This window comes from Eumetopias jubatus, unplaced genomic scaffold (genome assembly GCF_037043125.1).
Source record: "Eumetopias jubatus isolate StellerSeaLion01/CBP00866 unplaced genomic scaffold, mEumJub1_p1.0 scaffold_13, whole genome shotgun sequence".
Classification (NCBI taxonomy): domain Eukaryota; kingdom Metazoa; phylum Chordata; class Mammalia; order Carnivora; family Otariidae; genus Eumetopias; species Eumetopias jubatus.
The window spans coordinates 50,908,967-50,926,818 of record NW_028274819.1 but is presented as its reverse complement, the minus strand read 5'-3'; the positions used below and the strand labels follow the sequence as shown (position 1 = coordinate 50,926,818).

Sequence of the window (17,852 nt, the reverse complement as noted above, 5' to 3'; positions counted from 1 at the left end):
TTCAGTACAGCCCAGCCCTGGAGAAACTGAGCAGGATTATTAAAAACTGGCCAGAGTCCAGGGTAGTCTGAGTTGGGATCTTCCAAGACCCACTGTATTTTCCAGGCTCTGAAGGACTTCAATTCCCAATAGAGACACTAGGAAAGAAAAAAGGAAACTCCTGATTCCCTCCACAGAGCAAGAGCCAGAGGAAGCAGAAGGGGATGGGATCTAGAACACAGGTGGAGGGATTCAGTGTGGAGAGGAGGAAGGCTACCTCTCTTCTGGAATGGAAAGTAAAGAAAGCTGGTTCTCTGAATTTCAATTCACAGTGATCAATTTGCTGAGATTTACCAATTTTGTCAATTAAACAAAATTTTGTTTCTTTTAAAGTTATTTGTGTAGTTTACAACAACTTGCATGGTTGGGCAGATTTTAACTACTTTTGAAGATTTCTACAAAGTGTCAGTTGACTCATTTGAAGTTTAGTTGAGCTTAGTTTTAGTTTTAATTTATTTGCAGCTGTTTCACTGAAGTCATTTTGGCATAGCTGGCCAAAGTTCAGTGTATTCTAAGTTTTTCCTTCAAATCTGTGACTTTTGGGAATGAGAATTTCTTGTGTATTTTGCTCTGCAAGTGTTATGCAATGACTCAAATGTAAAAAATTTTATAAACAATCATGGTGGAGGGGTTCTATCTTCCAAAATATTTTCAACCCCAAAATTTGCCTTTTTAAAAACTTTTTTTGTGTATTGCAATTTTATTAATATGTAGATATGGGCTGAAATATGACCATACTGTATTTTCATACTAGTTGGTAGGTGGTATTAATAGTTACTATAATGAGTGATAAAATTAATTATATAAATTCTACTATAAACTTATTAGTTCAAGATAATTATTCTAAGATATCATGATGACCATTGATAAATGGGTCACTCATGCAGTAGTGACATCTAAGAAACATTTGTAGGATTTCTGCCAGTTCCATTCATATCAAAATAGGAAGACTACACTTTAGAAGGAACTCTGCTTATCCTCATCCTTGAGTATATAGTTATTACCTCGAAATAGTTTTAACTTTGATTTTATCTTTTATGTTTAAGTAGTTTTATTGCAATATGATTTACATGCCATAAAGTTAATCTTTTTAAAGTGTATAATTCACAGTGGTTTTTAGTATATTCATGGAGTTGTTTAGTATATTCACAGTGAATTTAGTAATTCACAGAGTATATTAATTACCATATATTCCAGAGTATTTTCATTGACCCAAATGAAACCCCATACCCACTAGGAGTTACTCCCCATTCTTTCTTCCCCTCAACCCCAAGCAACCAGTAATTTATTTCCTATATCTGTGGATTGGCCTATTCTGGATAGTTCATATAAATGGAACTATACAATATGTAGTCTTTTGTGTCTGGCTTCTTTCACTTAGCATGTTTTCAAGGTTCATCTATGTTTTAGCATGTTTCAGTACTTCATTCCTTTTTATGACTGAATAATATTCCATGGTATGGGTATATCATATTTTGTTTATTCACTCATCAGTTGATAGACATTTGGATTTTTTCCACTTTTTGGCTATTAATAATAATGGTATGAACATTTTTATATACAGGTTTGGTGTGTACATAGCTTTTCAGTTCCCTTGGGTATATACCTAGGAGGGAATTGCTGGTATGGCACATATTGTGAACTAATGGTTAACATTTTGAGGAAGTACTTGAGAAATATTGCCAAACTTGTCTACAGCAACTGTACCACTTTACATTTCCACTATGTATGAGGGTTCCAATTTCTCTACATCCTCTCCAACACTTATTATTGTTCATATTTTTTATTATAATCACCCTAGTGGGTGTGAAGTGGTATCTCATTGTGGTTTTGTTTTCTTAATTTTTTTTAAAGATTTTATTTATTTATTTGACAGAGAGAGAGAGAGATGGCGAGAGCAGGAACACAAGCAGGGGGAGTGGGTGAGGGAGAAGCAGGCTTCCTGCTGAGCAGGGAGCCTGATGTGGGGCTCGATCCCAGGACCCTGGGATCATGACCTGAGCCAAAGGCAGACGCTTAACGACTGAGCCACCCAGGCACCCCTCATTGTGGTTTTGATTTGCATTCCTCTAATGACTAATGATGTTCAGCATCTTTTTGTATGCTATTGGTTATTTGTTTATCTTCTTCTGTGGATTCTTTCAAATTTTCCTCTGTCTTTGATTTTCTGTGGTTTATTTTTCTGTAGTTTGAATGTTCTATAGTTTTCTACAACTAGGTGTAGATTTTTTTTCAGTGTTTATCCTGCCTGGTGTTCTCTGAGCTTTCTGGATCTGTGGTTTGGTGTCTGCCATTAATTCAGAAAGTTCTCAGCCATTAGTACTTCAAATATTTCTTCTGTGCCTTTTTCTTTCTTTTTCTCTGGTATTCCCATTTTACATACTTTCTTATTGTTCCAGTTCTTGTTATTTTTGTTATTGTCCCATGGTTCTTGAATATTCTGTTCTTTTTACCCCCACTCTTTTTTCTCTTTACTTTTCAATTTGGGAAATTTGTATTAAACATATCTTCAAGCTCATTGATTCCTCCCTTGGCTGTGTCCTGTCTACTGATAAGCCCATCAAAGGCATTCTTCATTTCCATTATGATGTCTTAAATTTCTAGCATTTCCTTTCAATTCTCTCTCAGAGTTTCCTTCTATTTGCTTACATCATTCATTTCTTCTTTCATGCTGCCCTCTTTTTCCATTAGCATCCTTAGCACATAACCATAGTTATTTAAAATTTCCAGTCCCATAATTCCAAAATCTGTGCCATATTGAGTGTAGTTCTGACGCTTGCTTCATCTTTTCAAACTTTGTTGCCTTTTATCATGCCTTGTAATTTTTTGTTGAAACTGGACATGATGTAGAAGGAACTGAGGTAGATAGGTCTTTCATGTGAGATTTTATGATTATTTGGCTAGGAGTTAGGCAGTGTTTACCGTGTGCTGTAGCTGTGGTATTGGAGGTTAAAATTTCCTCTAGTGCGCTTGTTTTTGTCCTCCCTGTTGTCTTTGGATTTCCCTAGAGACTCCTTCTTAAATAGGGCCTGAAGCTTGCAGTTCTTTTAGCTCTGATTCCTGTTATTATAGAGGAGCTCTATTGATGTGATGATAAGATGTGGGGGAAGAAGAACTATTCTATAGTCCTTTTAATGAGCTTGTGTCCTTGGGCTGTGACTTTCACAAATGCCTCTGAGCTTTTCTTCCCCACTTCCCACCTTAGCCTTAGGACAGGAGGGCTAGATATAGCTGAAGCTGGATATTTTCCTTCCTCCATGTCAGTTAGGCTTTAGTAAACCCAAGTTGGTTAGGCTCTAGGAAAACAGTTTCCCTGGAGGGCAAGACTTGCTAAGGAGAACAGAGAGACAGCTCTGTGCATCATTCAAATTGGTTATGTTTTCTGTCCTCCTGCTGGAAGCATGAGGAAATTTTCTCTGATCTTCACAGTGAGAACCTAGTGGGGGGTCCTAATTCTTGTCAAATGAGAAAGTGGATATATACCTTATTTGGAGAAATACCTGTTCAAATACTTTCTCCATTTTAAAATTGGGTTGTCTTTTTATTTTTGAGTTGGTGAGAATTCTTGATATAGTCTGGGTACAAATTCCTTATCAGCTATATGACTTTCTCCCATTCTGTGGATTGTCTTTTCATTTTCTTAATGGTGTGCTTTGGATCATGACAATTTTACAATTTTGTTTAAGTCTAAGTTTCCTTTTGTTGTGTATGCTTTTGGCACCATATCTAAGAAACCATTGTTTAATCCAAGGACAAATTTACTTGTGTGTTTTCTTCTAATAGTTTTATAGTTTTAGCTCTTATATTTAGGTCTACAATCATTTTAGTTAGTTTTCATATGTGGTGTACGGTAGGGGTCAACTTTATTCTTTTACATATGAATATCTAGTCCTAGCATCATTTGTTGAAAAGACTTGTCTTTCCTCATTTAATTTTCTTGCCATCCTTGTCAAAAAATAAATCTACCCTAAATGTAGGTTTACTTCTGGCCTCTCAGTTCTCTTCCATTGAACTGTATTCTTATGCCAGTACCACACAGACTTGATTACATTGTAGAATTTTTAAAATCAGGAAGTAAAGCCCTCCAGCTTTTCAAGATGATTTTGGCTATTCTGAATTTCTTAAATCAGAGCAGTATTTGCATCTTAACAATATTAAGTCTTCAAATTCATGAATATGTGATATCTTTATTTAGGCATTTTTAGATTTCTCTCAATGTTTTGTATTTTCCAGTATATAAATCTTATACTTTTTTTTTTTAAAGATTTTATTTATTTATTTGACAGAGAGAGACACAGCGAGAGAGGGAACACAAGCAGGGGGAGTGGGAGAGGGAGAAGCAGTCTTCCTGCTAAGCAGGGAGCCCAATGTGGGGCTCGATCCCAGGACCCTGGGATCACGACCTGAGCCAAAGGCAGACACTTAATGACTGAGCCACCCAGGTGCCCCAGTCTTATACTTCTTTTGTTAAATCTATTTCTAAGCATTTTTTTCTTTTCAATGCTATTGTAAACAGAATTATTTTCTTAATTTCTTATTTAGATCGTTTCTTGATAGTGCATAGAAATACAACTAATTTTTGTATACAATTAATTTTTAAAAAGATTTTATTTATTTATTTATTTATTTATTTATTTATTTATTTATTTATCAGAGAGAGAGAGAGAGAGCACACACAAGCAGGGGGAGCAGCAGGCAAGGGGAGAAGCAGGCTCCCCACTGAGCAAGGAGTCTGATGCGGGACTCGATCCCAGCACCCTGGGATCACAACCTGAGCCAAAGGCAGACACTTAACTCACTGAGCCACCCAGGCATCCCTACAATTAAATTTTGTATACCAGTCTTGTATCTTGTAACCTTGCTCTACTCATTTATTAGTTTTAATTTCTATATATATGAGATCATGTTACTGCAAATAGTTTTACTTCTTCCTTTACAATACAGATGTCTTTTATTTCTTTTTCTTGTCTAATTACTCTGGTGGAACCTCCAATGCAATGTTGAATAGAAGTAGTAAGAATAGACATTCTTGTCCTGTTCTGGTTTTTAGAGACAAAGCATCTAGTCTTTTACTTTGTTTTATTTTTTGAAGATTTATTTATTTGAGAAAGAGAGAGGGAGAGAGAACGAATGGGAGGGGCAGAAGGAGAAGGAGAGAGAAACCCAAGCAGACTCCATGCTGAGGGTGGAGCCTGACATGGGTCTTGACCCCAAGACCCCAAGATCATGACCTGAGCTGAAACCAAGAATCAGAAGCCCAACCCACTGTGCCACCCAGGCGCCTCGCATCCGGTCCTTTAACATTAAGTATGATGTAAGAGTTTTTTTTTTTTTAAAGATTTTATTTATTTGACAGAGAGAGACACAGCAAGAGAGGGAACACAAGCAGGGGGAGTGGGAGAGGGAGAAGCAGGCTTCCTGCTGCGTAGGGAGCCTCATGCGGGGCTCAAACCCAGGACCCTGGGGTCATGACCCAAGCTGAAGGCAGACGCCTAATGACTGAGCCACCCAGGCGCCCCAGCTTGAGGTTTTCATATATGTCGTTTATTATGTTGAGAAAATTCCCATTATTCCTACTTTATTGAATGTTTTTATAATGAAAATATGTCAGATTTTGTCTAACGCTTTTTGTGTGTCTACTGAGATTACCATGTGGTTTTGTTTTTTATTTTATTGATATGATATGTTGTATTACATTTACTTGCTTTTAGAATGGCAAACCAACCTTATATTCCTGGGATAAATACCACTTGGTAATAGTGTATGGTTCTTTTTCTGTGTTGTTGGATACAGTTTGCTAGTATTTTGTTGAGGAATTTTGCATCTAAATTCTAAGGGATATTGATTTGTGTTTTTTTTTTCTTGTGAGGTCTTTTTCTGGTTTTAGTATCAGGGATAATACTGGCCTAGATAATACTGAGTTAGAAAGTGCTGTTTTTAACTGTTTTAATTCATAGACTGGTTTATCAGCTTGATCAAATGGGTATTATCTACTTGTTTTAGGTATCTGAATCCTAAGTGTCTGATAATGAGTACCACACAAAAGTGACATTCAACAGTTTGATTGAAATCTGGTACAGAACAGATCTAATAAAAAGACTTTGGTAAAACTAAAAGTAAACTAAGTCAAACTGAAACGAATTGAAACTTTAAAAAAGAGACAGAATTCACAAAGCTATTAAACCTTTCCATGTAACACAATTTCTATAAATTTTATAATTATATTTTATTGAGAAAAACACATTTTTGGTGAATTGATAATTTTATCAAATTGGATTTTGGTGTCAAGCTGCAAGTTTGATAAATTTGAAAAATTTGATAAATTGACTTTTGGGTAGCTTGGTTGTTGGATGAATTGTCTTCAGTAAATATATTTTCAACTAATTGCCTTGTGCCTGGATGCAGATAAGGGTCGGGAGGGTAGAAATTGAGAAGACCATGCCTGCAGCCTCCATCTTTTTTTTTTTTCCAGTAAGTATGAGGTGAAGTTAAGTGCTATTAGCAAGAGATGAAGGTTACATAAAGAGTTTAAGAAAAGCAGAGAAAATTTGCAGGAGTGAAAGAGATGACAGGATTGAGCAATCCAGGTTTGTTGTGTTCATGGTCCAGCTCTGTTGGTTCCAGTTCCAACAGTTGTATGATATTTTTTCTTAAGAGCTCTCAGTGATGAGGGCATAGGAGAAGAGAAATCTGGGATTAGTAGGTAGGTAGGAGAGAAAGACATGGGATTGTATAGGAACTGTCATGAGAACAGATGAAGTATTGGATCATGACATCCAGGCTGGGCTGAAAAGGAAGAAAGTCCTGTTATACAAAGGGAGAGAGAGCTCAAAGGACTAGAGCTACAAGATGCTGAAAGTTTGATATGTGTGCAAGGGGATGAGAGAGCCAGAGGCAAGAAGCTGGATTTAGAGAGTGAGCTTCTGGAGGGTAAAATATCAGGGGTAAAGTAGATCTGGTCATGAAAGGGTCAAAGGCCTGGTAAAGAGAGTGGGCTGGAAGGATGAATTTCAGGAGAGAACAATGAAGAACTGTGGGGTCAGAGTCTTGGATGGAGCATCCAAATGGATAGAATGGTAGTAGGTCTTGGGATGGTGAGCAAGACTCTGGACCTAAGACTTCACTGAATGTGTGAGTGATCAGAAGCTGTCTTCCCCCCCTCTACCCCCAATCAGCCCAGCATGAATGACCCAGCCTGTTATAAAAAAAGGTTTGGGGAGAGCTGGTTCTCGTTGTTTGCAGAACTCCTCCAGAGGTGCTTTTGACCATCCTGTATTTGCTTCTATCTCTGCTACTTCCATGTTGACTTCTGAGTCATGTTTGAATTCATGATATTCTGTCTGTCTGCTCTAGCCCATCACATTAGGTCTCTGACTGATTGAATTTAATAATTCATTTGTACTAGCATATTTTCTCCTCAAAGGCAGACATAGTCAAACCGCAAGCTTGCCAAATGACTTCCTTTAGGTTGTTGGGTCAGCAGGTGCTCTAGGCATGCCTTAGTAGCTTAGGCCAAGACCATCATAAGACCATCAGGAGAAGGTGGTACAACCAATGCTTTGAGTCCCAAAAGAGAAGGAGCTTTCAATAAAGGTAGAAGAGCCAAGGAAGCCACAATGGGGAATGAGAAAGCTCTCCCCCGCCTCCTTTGCCCTCAACCCAAGGTTTTTTACTTTTCTCTCAATTTATATATACTCTTAAGTGTCACCATACCTAAGACTTGGCAAAAGTACTTATCATAAAATTGTCTTAGTCTGTTCATAATAAAATACCACAGACTGGGTAGTTTATAAACAACAGAAATTTATTTTTCACAGTTCTGGAGGGTGGGAAGTCCAAGATCAAGGTGCTAGCACAGTCAGGTTCTGGTGAGGACCCTCTCTTCCTGGTTCATAGTTGGTGCCTTCTCAGTGTGTTCTCACATGGTGGAAGGAGCAAGGGATCTCTGTGGGGTCTTCTTTATAAGAACACTAATCTCATTCATAAGGGCTTCACCATAACCTAAGCACCTCTCAAAGGCTCCATCCCCTAATACTACCATATGAGCATCAGGATTTCAACACACAAATTTGGGTGGACACAAACATTCAGACCATAGCAAGAAATGAATACATTAACCTTCAAATTTTACTTTTTAAAATCTGCTTTCTTCTCAAGTTGCTGGTATATCTCTGCCCCGTTTCCCCTTTTCATTGTCACACTTCTCAAGTTTTCTTTAGGGTTTTTGCTTTTGCCTCTCTCAAGAGACTGCTCTATCAGAGGTCAACAGTGAACACCCTAATTTCCCAGTTCAATGGCCAAAGATACTCATTAGTCCATTATTCTGGAGCCTGGCCAACATTAGGTTCTGAGAATACAAAAATCATCTAGTGCTGCCCCCAAGAACTCAATCTACTGAGAGAGATAGACACAAATGGGTATTCTTGACACCCTCTTTGTCTGGATTTTGACACACCAATGTTCTAGTTGTAGTCCTTCTTATTACCCTCTTCAGATGGTTTCTCTTTCTCTCTCTGTCCAGCCTTTGAATGTCAGCTTTCTCGGATCTTCTTTCTTTTTCTTAAACATTTATTTATTTGAGAGAGCGAGCGAGCAGGGGGAGGTGTAGAGGGAAAAGAAGGGGGAGAGAATCTCTAGTAGACTGCCTGCTGCATGTGGAACCCGATGTGGGGCTTGATGCAGGGCTCAATGCCAGTCTGACGTGGAGCTCCATCTCATGACCCTGAGATCATCACCTGAGCTGAAACTAAGAGTCAGACGCTTAACTGACTGAGCCACCCAGGGGCCCCTCTCCTGGGCCTTCTTTCTCTTACTGTGTATTTTTTGACTGGGAAATCTCATCTGGTATAATTGCTTCAACTCCCATGTATGTGGGTGACTCTCACATGTGTATTGTTAGCTTACACATATCCTCTGATCTCCAGAATAACTGTTCAAGAGACAGCTCCTTAACAGAAATATGTCTACAACGAAGTTCAGCACAGTGATCTCAAATCTGCTTTTCCTCTGCTATCCTTGTTCTCTGTGAATGTAATTACTCTACCCAATTGCCCAGGTAGAAAGCTGGTGTCATCCTGGATTCTTATTCTCTTTATCTTGTGTAATCACACACAATGTCTAGTCTGTTCTGTCTCCTCTAAAGCTGTCTGGTCTGTCAGCTTCTCTCCATCTTCCCTGCCTCTGGCCTCATCTAGTCTTCCATCAACTCCCTCTGGATTCCTTAACTAGCCTCCTAGTTGGTTTCCTTGCTTCTAGTCTTGCCTCTCTAACCCATCTTCCACTCTGATGCACGAATGATCTTTCTGAAATGTAAATCTGATCCCTTTTCTCCCCATTTGAAAATCCTTCAGTGGCTTTCCCTGGTCTTCAGTATAAAAACTAAGCACTTTATCATGTCTTACAGGGCCCTTTGTAACCTGATCTTGCTTGGCTTTCCTGCTTCATTTCCTCCACTTCTTCCTCAAATACTAAATCCCAGCTGTACCAAATTACTTATTTGGAATTTCTCAACCACTCCATGTTGTTTCATAATTCAGTGCACTTATACCTGCAGATCTTGCTGCCTGTAATATCCTCCCAGCTGATTTCTCTCCCCCATGCTTAATGAATACCTATTCATTCTTTAAAATTTAGCCCTTGCATTGTTCCTCTGAAAAGTTCCACACTCACCTTTCTTGGTACTTGGTATGCCTGTGTGCATCACTTTCATAACTTATTTGTTTGAACTTGTTATACTTAACTATGTTATACTTATTTGTTTATGATCTTGTCCCTCCAATTGGCCTGTTGGGTCCCTTATTTTCTATATTCCCATAGTGCTTTGAATAGAGAAAGATTATGCTTCCTAAATGGATTCGATAATTATTTTAGTGATTCCTATGCACAAAGAAGACACTGTACTAGGTACTGTGTTGAATTTTGCAGGTTTTCTTGCCTCTCTTAGAGGCAATTTCTCAGTCTTCTTCATAGCTTCTGTATCCTGTCTGTCCCATAATGTCTGATCTCAGCCTCCTTTCCTTCTACGTATACACTCTGAGTCACCCCATCCATTTCCTTAGTTTTAATTGCCAACAACTCCCAAAATCTGTTCTCCCAGTGAAGAACTCTTGCCCAAGCTCCAGATGCTCTCAGGCATCTCAAACTCAGCACAGACAAAAACTAAACTATTTTTCCTTCTGGGACAAAAGAAAAAGATAAATGTAAGAAAGATTCTGAGATCATATTAAGGAAAAGCAAATAGAAATTAAGTCAGAACAATGGCAGAAAGTTTTCAGTGATATCTTTAGGTACAGCTTTAGTATTTTGTATTTCTCCTTGAAGTGAATAGCAGTAAAACTTTAATGCTGTGCTTCTTGTGCTGGGCTACACAGTAGTGTGTCAAGGTATGTGTGAAGCCACAGCGTAAACAAGCTCAGCTTCCCAGAGCATCGACTTTGACAGAAAGCTTGTATGTGTGTACTTTACAATATTTGACTTGTAAGAATGAAAACCGTTTTTTTATATGAAACATATATTATGGGACAGAGTGTAAAATGTCAGAAAAGTTTAAACTTCTTTCCTCAAAATATAAGCACACAGACCATTTCTATTAAGGCGGCTCAAATTTAACTACCAAATTCATGTCCCAGGGTCAGAAGAGAGCTATAATATGCCCACGCATTTAAGGGCATAGAGAGGAAAAGCCTAAGGGTACAGACATTACCCAGCAGTGAACAATGGACAACCAGCATTGCAGGAAGTTCTTTTTCAGATGAAGTGGGAGGAAACCGGGGCAGGGAGGAATTACTGAGCCCAACCAAAATGCAGAGCTAGGCTGACAAACTTAGTACAACACACTGATTCAGTCAACAGACATTTATAGATGTCCATTTTGTCCCACATTCTCTATTGTGTGGCACCAGAGTAAATTAGATGTGTCCCCCCACCCCCAAGGAGTTCACTATCTAGTAATGGGTGCTGAACAATGTAATTGTGCCATTGCTACAATGAAGGATGTTCAGCATGAAACTGGACCATGGGAAACATGCCTAGCATCGATTGGGGAAATTCAGAGAATACTTCACAAAAGATGCATCATTTCAAGCTTTTGGCTAAAACTTGGAAAATGTATAGGTGTCTTCTGCCTGTAGGTTGGCTAGAAATATTTCAGGAAGTTGGGATATGAAATGTCTGGGAAATGAATTAGACACACACATTCTTGACAGTCATCATGAGCATGTAAATCCCTGGAGAGCCCATTTCTTTAGTCTTGGTATACTCAGCAGTGTAGCTGAGCACTGTCACTGTATAGTACCATGTTTATTGGTTTTGTAAAGTTCAGCTAGAGTTGAATATGGACATGGCTTACTCCTCCTTACTTAATAAACATATATTGAGCACCTATGATGAATTTGGTCCTATGGTAGGAATAGAGTTATCCAGAAGATTGAGTCCTAGGTTCCTGGCTTTGGGAGCTCAGCTGAATGGAGTCAGTGAAGCAGACAAGCACTTGTAGGACAGTGTGATGAATGCTCTAATAGGCATATGCCCAGAGGACTGTAACTGCACTCAGGTGGGGACCTGGCCCTATTTGGAGGGTTGTGTGAAGTTTCGAGGTAGCCGCAAAAAAGTGATTTCTGAGGAGAGAATCGAATGATAAGTAAGAGGTAATGTGACGTAGGGCAAGATATACTAGAGGCAACCTCATGTACAAAGGTCTGATATGTTTAGAGAACAAGTAGTTTCCTATGAAGGGTGGCAGCAAATAATGGTGGAAGAGGCTGAGAGGTGGCTGTGCCAGGCCATAGTATGCCTTTCTGTCATGAGAAAAATCTGGATTTTATACAGCAAAGGCAACGGTGAGTCACTGTAATAATGGTTCAGATCAATGTTTTTCAAAGAGCAGCTTGTAATCCATTAGTCAGTTGTAAAATTATTTTGGTGAATTGGGATTGGCATTTAAAAAATAGTAACTAGAAAAGAGTTGACAGTATTAGTGTGCATCATATTTGTTAAGGTAAATAATGTTTTGTGATGCTTTTGTTTCAATTACATATATGTGAATAGTGTTCTAATGTAAAGAATTTTTTGATCTGTGGGTTTTGAGAAACACTAGTCTAAAGGTTCAGTGGCACAAATTAATACCTCAGATTATTTTGTAGCAATTAACAGAAAACCCAGTGCAAGTGGGAATAATCACTAAAGATTATTACTATAGAGTTTCTTCTAGTTATTCTGACCTGACATTCTGTGTCATCTTCAAACTAAACCCCGTTCCCTATGGCTCTCAGAATAACATGCTATCTTATTCTTATCGTCAAGTAGACACCAGATTCTTATTGCTTCAAATTAGTTTAGGCCTGTCCATCCCTGAACCCATTAATGGCAAGGGGATAGAAATACTAGGACTCCCTTAGACTAATGAATGTTTGGGAACTAATTGCTGTAGCTGTAGGGAACTATGATGCAATGTGGCAAATTCAGTGCATTATGGAAATACTGTAGCAGGACCCAGGTTTACAAAGTAATGAATTTAGGTGTGGGGATGGTCAGAGGAGCCACCCAGATGCCAAAAGTCTGTGTATAAGTTGGGTAGATGAAAGGGGGAGAGTTCTCTGGGTGATAGAGACTGCATGAACAAAAGGTGATAAGGGGAGCTGTGTATAGGAAAAGTCAAAATAAGGACTTCCGCACTTCCTGAGCATAAAATTAGAGGCAGGGAAGTAAATGGAGTAGTGAACAGATGCCTAGTCACCAAGGGGATCATGGTAAGGAACCAGGATTCTTTCCCCGTAGGAAAGGAGGACGCACTGGAGATCATCAAGCAGAGAATTAAGACATGAGATTTCTATTACTTCATCTGCAGTGTGGAGGGAGGAAAGTTAGGAGGCTTTTGCAGTAATCCAGGATAGAGATGTCTTGGATTTCAGGCTAGGGAGAGGTGACTGCAGATTTGAGAAATGTTATGGAAAGAAAAACAAGACTTGCTCATTTCACTGTAGAGTGAGTGTAAGTAAACAGTGCCTGGCTTTTGCAGTTGTCTCCTTTGGATATTGGGCTTATATTTTGTCACTGATTTATTGAGGCTGGAGTAAATTTGTTATTTTTTGAAGAAGTGGACATAGCTGTCAACCTTGCCATAAAGAACCAGAACCCAAGACAGAGAACCTTTGGTACTCCAGTGTATCTGGGCCCCTCTTGCGGGGGGTTGGAATTTATTAAAGAGGTGCTTAGATGGATTTGAGGGCATTGTGCACTCAAGTGAAAAGTTACCATTTATAGGCCAGATTAGAAAACTGATACATTATTGTGTATTTCCCTTATGCTATCCCTGAGCCTCTAGTAAACATTTTAGGACTCATGTAGTCTTTTATGGGCCAAAATATTAAAGATGCAGTGTCCCATGAGGCCATTGTGGCAGGAGAAGTGGTTCTTTAGATTGTGAGCTCCTTAATGGCAAAGGTTGTTTCTTCTCATCTCTAGATCCTTAGTATCTAGCCTAGGGCCTGACATACGCCAAACACTTGATAAAGATTGTATCCCTAGTGACTAAAATGATGCTAGATACTAGCAGATGCTTATTAAGCATTTAAGGAACTGTTGAAAGCCCCAAAGGGAGGTCTGTTTCTGGGGACTAAGAGGAAAAGCTATGAGAGTTGAGCCATAACCCACCTATGGTAATACTTAACAGATGTAGTTTTAATTTTAAAGAGTACTTTCTCGGGGTGCCTGGGTGGCTCAGTCAGTTATGACCCCTTCAGCTCGGGTCATGATCCCAGCATCCTGGGATTGAGCCCCGCACTGGGCTCCCTGCTCTGCGGGGAGCCCGCTTCTCCCTCTCCTCCCTGCTTGTACTCTCTCGCTGTCTCTCCTCTCTCTCTCTCTCAAATAAATAAAATCTTAAAAAAAAAAAAAAAAGAAAAAAAGAACTTTCTCTAGGAGTCAGGGATGACTCCCGAGATATCTAGCTGAGGTGAATGTTCATGCCAAGAGGACAGGAAGGGGGTGAATTTTGGGGAAGCATTCAGAATTGTAGGTTTATTGAATAAATGCTTTGAGTGTCTACTATATGTCACTCAAAATATGTCAGAAAGAACTTTCTGGCAATAGCGTGAAGGACAAATTAGAGGGAAAGAGATGGGAGAATTTTGTTGGGAGCAGATGAATCTTAAGACTCAAGCAGCTGCAGTGAAAGAGAACAGAATAGCTCTGTCCCTGAAGCTAATATCTACCTGCTAGACCAGTGACCCCTTCCACCCTCACCCTTACTTTCTGACAATGGTTGGGTTTAGCAGGCCAAATAAACTCTGAAGGTCCAGCCTAAGATAAAATCTCTTCTTTTCACTGTACTAGAGATATGGGAACTGTCAGGCCTTGGTGCCAAGTGTTCAGGCAGGGATGATAGTTCCAAGTCTTCCATGACTACTACCCTAGTCAAACCTCTGCGTCTGAGGCATGGGCAGCCTGGCTGGGCTAAGTCTGGCATCACAATAATTAGTGGATATCAAGGAACTTCCTACTTCTCATATGCTCTGGCCATTCTGAAGCCGGATTTCCCTTTTCTGAGTTCCCAGAGAAGCCCAGTTTTGACAACAATAAAAACATCCAGGACATTCCCAGCACATTTAACTTCCTAACCCTCCTCCCACCTCAACTCTCTCTTTATTACCACACCCCCCACTCCCACTCCAAGAGGAAGGAGCTTATCCTTTACTGAATACTTCCACCCCCTTGGCCAGGAAGGTGGTACATCTGAGTTCTCAGATCCTCTCCTCTGAGGCCTATCTGGGGCTGAGGGGAGCACATGAGGGTAATGTGATCCTGCCTAGAAACAGAGGAATAGCTGTAGTGTTCCTTGAAGTTTCCTAAGGTACCAGATTATTATGGAAGATTCAATTCTAGATGTTCAGTCTCTTGCCTGTCAGGAAGTAATCTTTCTCTAAGAAATCCCAGGGGCTCAGTCTCCATGCTAGATGTCAAAAATCAATCACCTTTGGAGGCCAGTTTGGAATTATAGGATAAAAGCCCCATGAAAACTGGCATTAAGAAAAACAAAACTGCTAACCAAACACAACCCAGAATGAGAGCCAGAAACATAAGCAGTGAATTTACTAACCCACGGAGACTGAACATTTGGATAGTTCTCATTCTCCAGAAATCCCAAGGGCAGAAAAAAAACAAACCCATATACATACATATATTCATACAAAGAATTTTATCTACTGCAAAGAGATGATTATCTGGCTCCCCAGAAGCTTCTTGTCTCCATTAAAACTGTCCATTAACAACTCTAGCTCCAGTTCTTCTTAGAGATTAAAAGAGCTCCAAAGGCCTGTGATCACGGGCATTGATGATCATGCCACACACCCTCTGGCTCCAGTTAAATCCCTGGTGTTTCAGCTGTGTGGGAGCTGTGGATGCTTGCTTTCTGGTCCTGCCGCAACCCTTGAAGCAGCTGGTTTAGAAGTGTAAGGTTGCTGTCTCTGCGAGGCAGGGGCAGGGGTGGGAGGCAGTTCCCTTTATACTCTATCACTGCCATCTTGGCCCGATCCTGCTTACTCCGATTTGGGATCTGCAGCATTCTCGTGTAGCCCCCATTCTGACCTTGGTACCGAGGGGCCAGTACTTGAAACAGCTTTGGGATCAAGTCTTTCTCCTAGAGGGGGAGAGTTATCCAGGTGAGAGAAGAATCAGGCACCACTGCGGAGACACATTTAACTTTCAGCACTTCCAAAAGTAGGGTCCAAACACATTCACGCAAAACTCTCCCATCCCCTAATGTGGTAGAGTCAAAGTTACACAGAAGGGTTACAGGCAATTGTGCAGGTTGATTCACCTAACATTCAACTAACTTAAGTCACACGTTTCTAATTTAGTTCACAACATTTGTCTGTAGGTGAGTGTCTTAGCTTAATTCTGCCCAGTTCCCCCTTTCTCTAACAACCCCCTCCCCAACAGGGAGCAAAAGATGAGATTTGGGAGGGAGATACGATGCACTCACCGTAAGCCAGAAGTCAGCCATGCGCATGGCTTGTTCGTTGGTGTCTCCCAGCTTCCCATAGTCGATGAGCTGAGGGGACATAACATCACTGATCCAACCCGAGTGAGAAAGGAGGCGCAATCTTACTTCTCTAATGTGGGACCGCAACCCATTCATTCCACCAGCAAAGCATCCCTCTAATTAGGCCACTCCTAACTCCGCAGCTCTAACCAGTCGTCCATTTGAGGGGCCGGAGGAAAGGGGTCAACTCAGGGTACTAGGGGATTCAGACTTTGGGCGGGGATTGCCACGGTATCCCACTTGTCGCCCAATTCCAGCCGCATCTCAGGCCAGATGCTCTTGGAGGACAGAAGGATCCCGCCCCCAACTCACTCGCCTTGCGTGGCCCCGCCCCTCACCTTCTCGGCATAGCCCCTCATTTCGTCCACGCGCGCCCATGACGCTTCGATGCGTTCGTGTCGCACCAGGCCGGTAAGCAAGTTCCGCAACAGGTGGATGCGGGACTCCGGACCAAGGCCCAGACGGCGGAATACACGGCCATGGGAGATGGCGGCGGTGACGGACAGCCGCATATTTCCAACTTCTCTCCGCCCCTGTGAGGCCGGAACTGGAAACTCGAAGGGAGACGCCGAGGAGACGGCTTTGGGAGGACGCATGCGCCTTACCTAGGTGCGTGGTGGACGTGTTTGCGCATGAGTATCAGAGCCTGCCTCGTTGGCAACCTGGGGGAGGGCGGAGAAGAGGTGTTGGCTTCTTCCAGAGGAGGCCAGCGGGGCGGGCCTCGGGCACTCCTTGTCGCTCCGGGGAACCAGGCGCCCCCTAGTGTGGGACCAAGCGGTCGTCGAATTTCTCTTGGGCTGCGTCAGTCATCTTGTGGCCTCTAGGGCGACAGGAAGCGCCGCGGAGCCTGCTGGGAAAGTGAGTATCTGAGGGGAAGGCCCCCCCCTTTCCGCGGAGGAGCCGAGGCGCTGTAGCCTGCGGCCCTGCCGCGTCGGAGCGGTGGCGAGCCCGCGTGTCTGACACCCTGAGCGTGTCTGTTTGTCACAAAATTATTTCCCGTAATAATGGGGAAATGAATAACAGTGATGCTCAGAAAAGAAAAGCAGTTAACTGAACATTTTCTTTTGTTGAAGTACATATAGTAACCATCCCAGTTAGAAAGTACAGCAAAGGAAAAGTAATGGGTTAATACTTTTTAATTACATCCGTGTATTTTTTTTAAAAGGTGAGAAACATACCCATGCATTTGTGTTCATGTGCAGTAGCGTTCTAGTTTCTGTTTTTGAGTCTTAATGTCTGCAAATTGGCAGACACTTTGCAATCACTTTGTCAAAATTACTCCTTGTTGTGGGTTGAATTGTGTCTTCCCCTGCCCCACCCCCAGAAAGATATGTTAAGCCCAAACCCCTCCCAACCTCCACCGCACTTCCATCAGAATATGACCTTATTTGGAAATAGGATTATTGCAGTTGCAATTAATTATTAAGATGAGGTCATACCGGAGTAGAGTGGGCATCTAATCCAAATGACTGGTGTCCTCAAAAAAACCAAAAACGAAAAAACAAAAAAACCACAAGTGGAGAGACAAACACACAGAATGAAGACAACCATGTGAAGACTAGGGACACACAGGGAGAATGCCACGTGACCAAAAAGTCAGAGATCCCAGTTAGGCAGTTGGGAGCAAAGGATCGCCAAAGATTTCTGGCAGACACCTGAAGCTAAGAGAAAGACATCGAACGAAATTTTCCCTAGATCCTTGAAAGAATTCATGGCCCAGCTGTCACATTGATTTTGGACTTCCAGCCTTCAGGACTATGAGACAATAAATTGT

The 17,852-nt window shown here is 41.1% G+C and overlaps 1 protein-coding gene across 1 annotated transcript; it reads right to left on the bottom strand.

Annotated features, from left to right (window-relative positions):
• Positions 1-7,822: 7,822 nt before the first annotated feature.
• MRPL17 (mitochondrial ribosomal protein L17) lies at positions 7,823-16,758 on the bottom strand. Its single transcript, XM_028116831.2, has 3 exons — positions 16,417-16,758; positions 16,019-16,087; positions 7,823-15,673 (listed from the first exon to the last, which is right to left on the bottom strand). The coding sequence occupies exons 1-3, from the start codon at positions 16,672-16,674 to the stop codon at positions 15,398-15,400; spliced, it is 603 nt and encodes a 200-aa protein (XP_027972632.1). The 5' UTR covers positions 16,675-16,758; the 3' UTR covers positions 7,823-15,397.
• Between the last annotated feature and the right edge of the window lie 1,094 nt (positions 16,759-17,852).

Bases quoted from the DNA above. Each gene is read 5' to 3' on its own strand.
- MRPL17 (XM_028116831.2), bottom strand. From the start codon at position 16,674: ATGCGTCCTCCCAAAGCCGTCTCCTCGGCGTCTCCCTTCGAGTTTCCA. The intron at 16,088-16,416 runs GTGAGGGGCGGG...ATGTCCCCTCAG, and splicing joins TGAGGGGCTATGCCGAGAAG to CTCATCGACTATGGGAAGCT. The intron at 15,674-16,018 runs GTGAGTGCATCG...CTCCCCCTCTAG, and splicing joins TGGCTGACTTCTGGCTTACG to GAGAAAGACTTGATCCCAAA.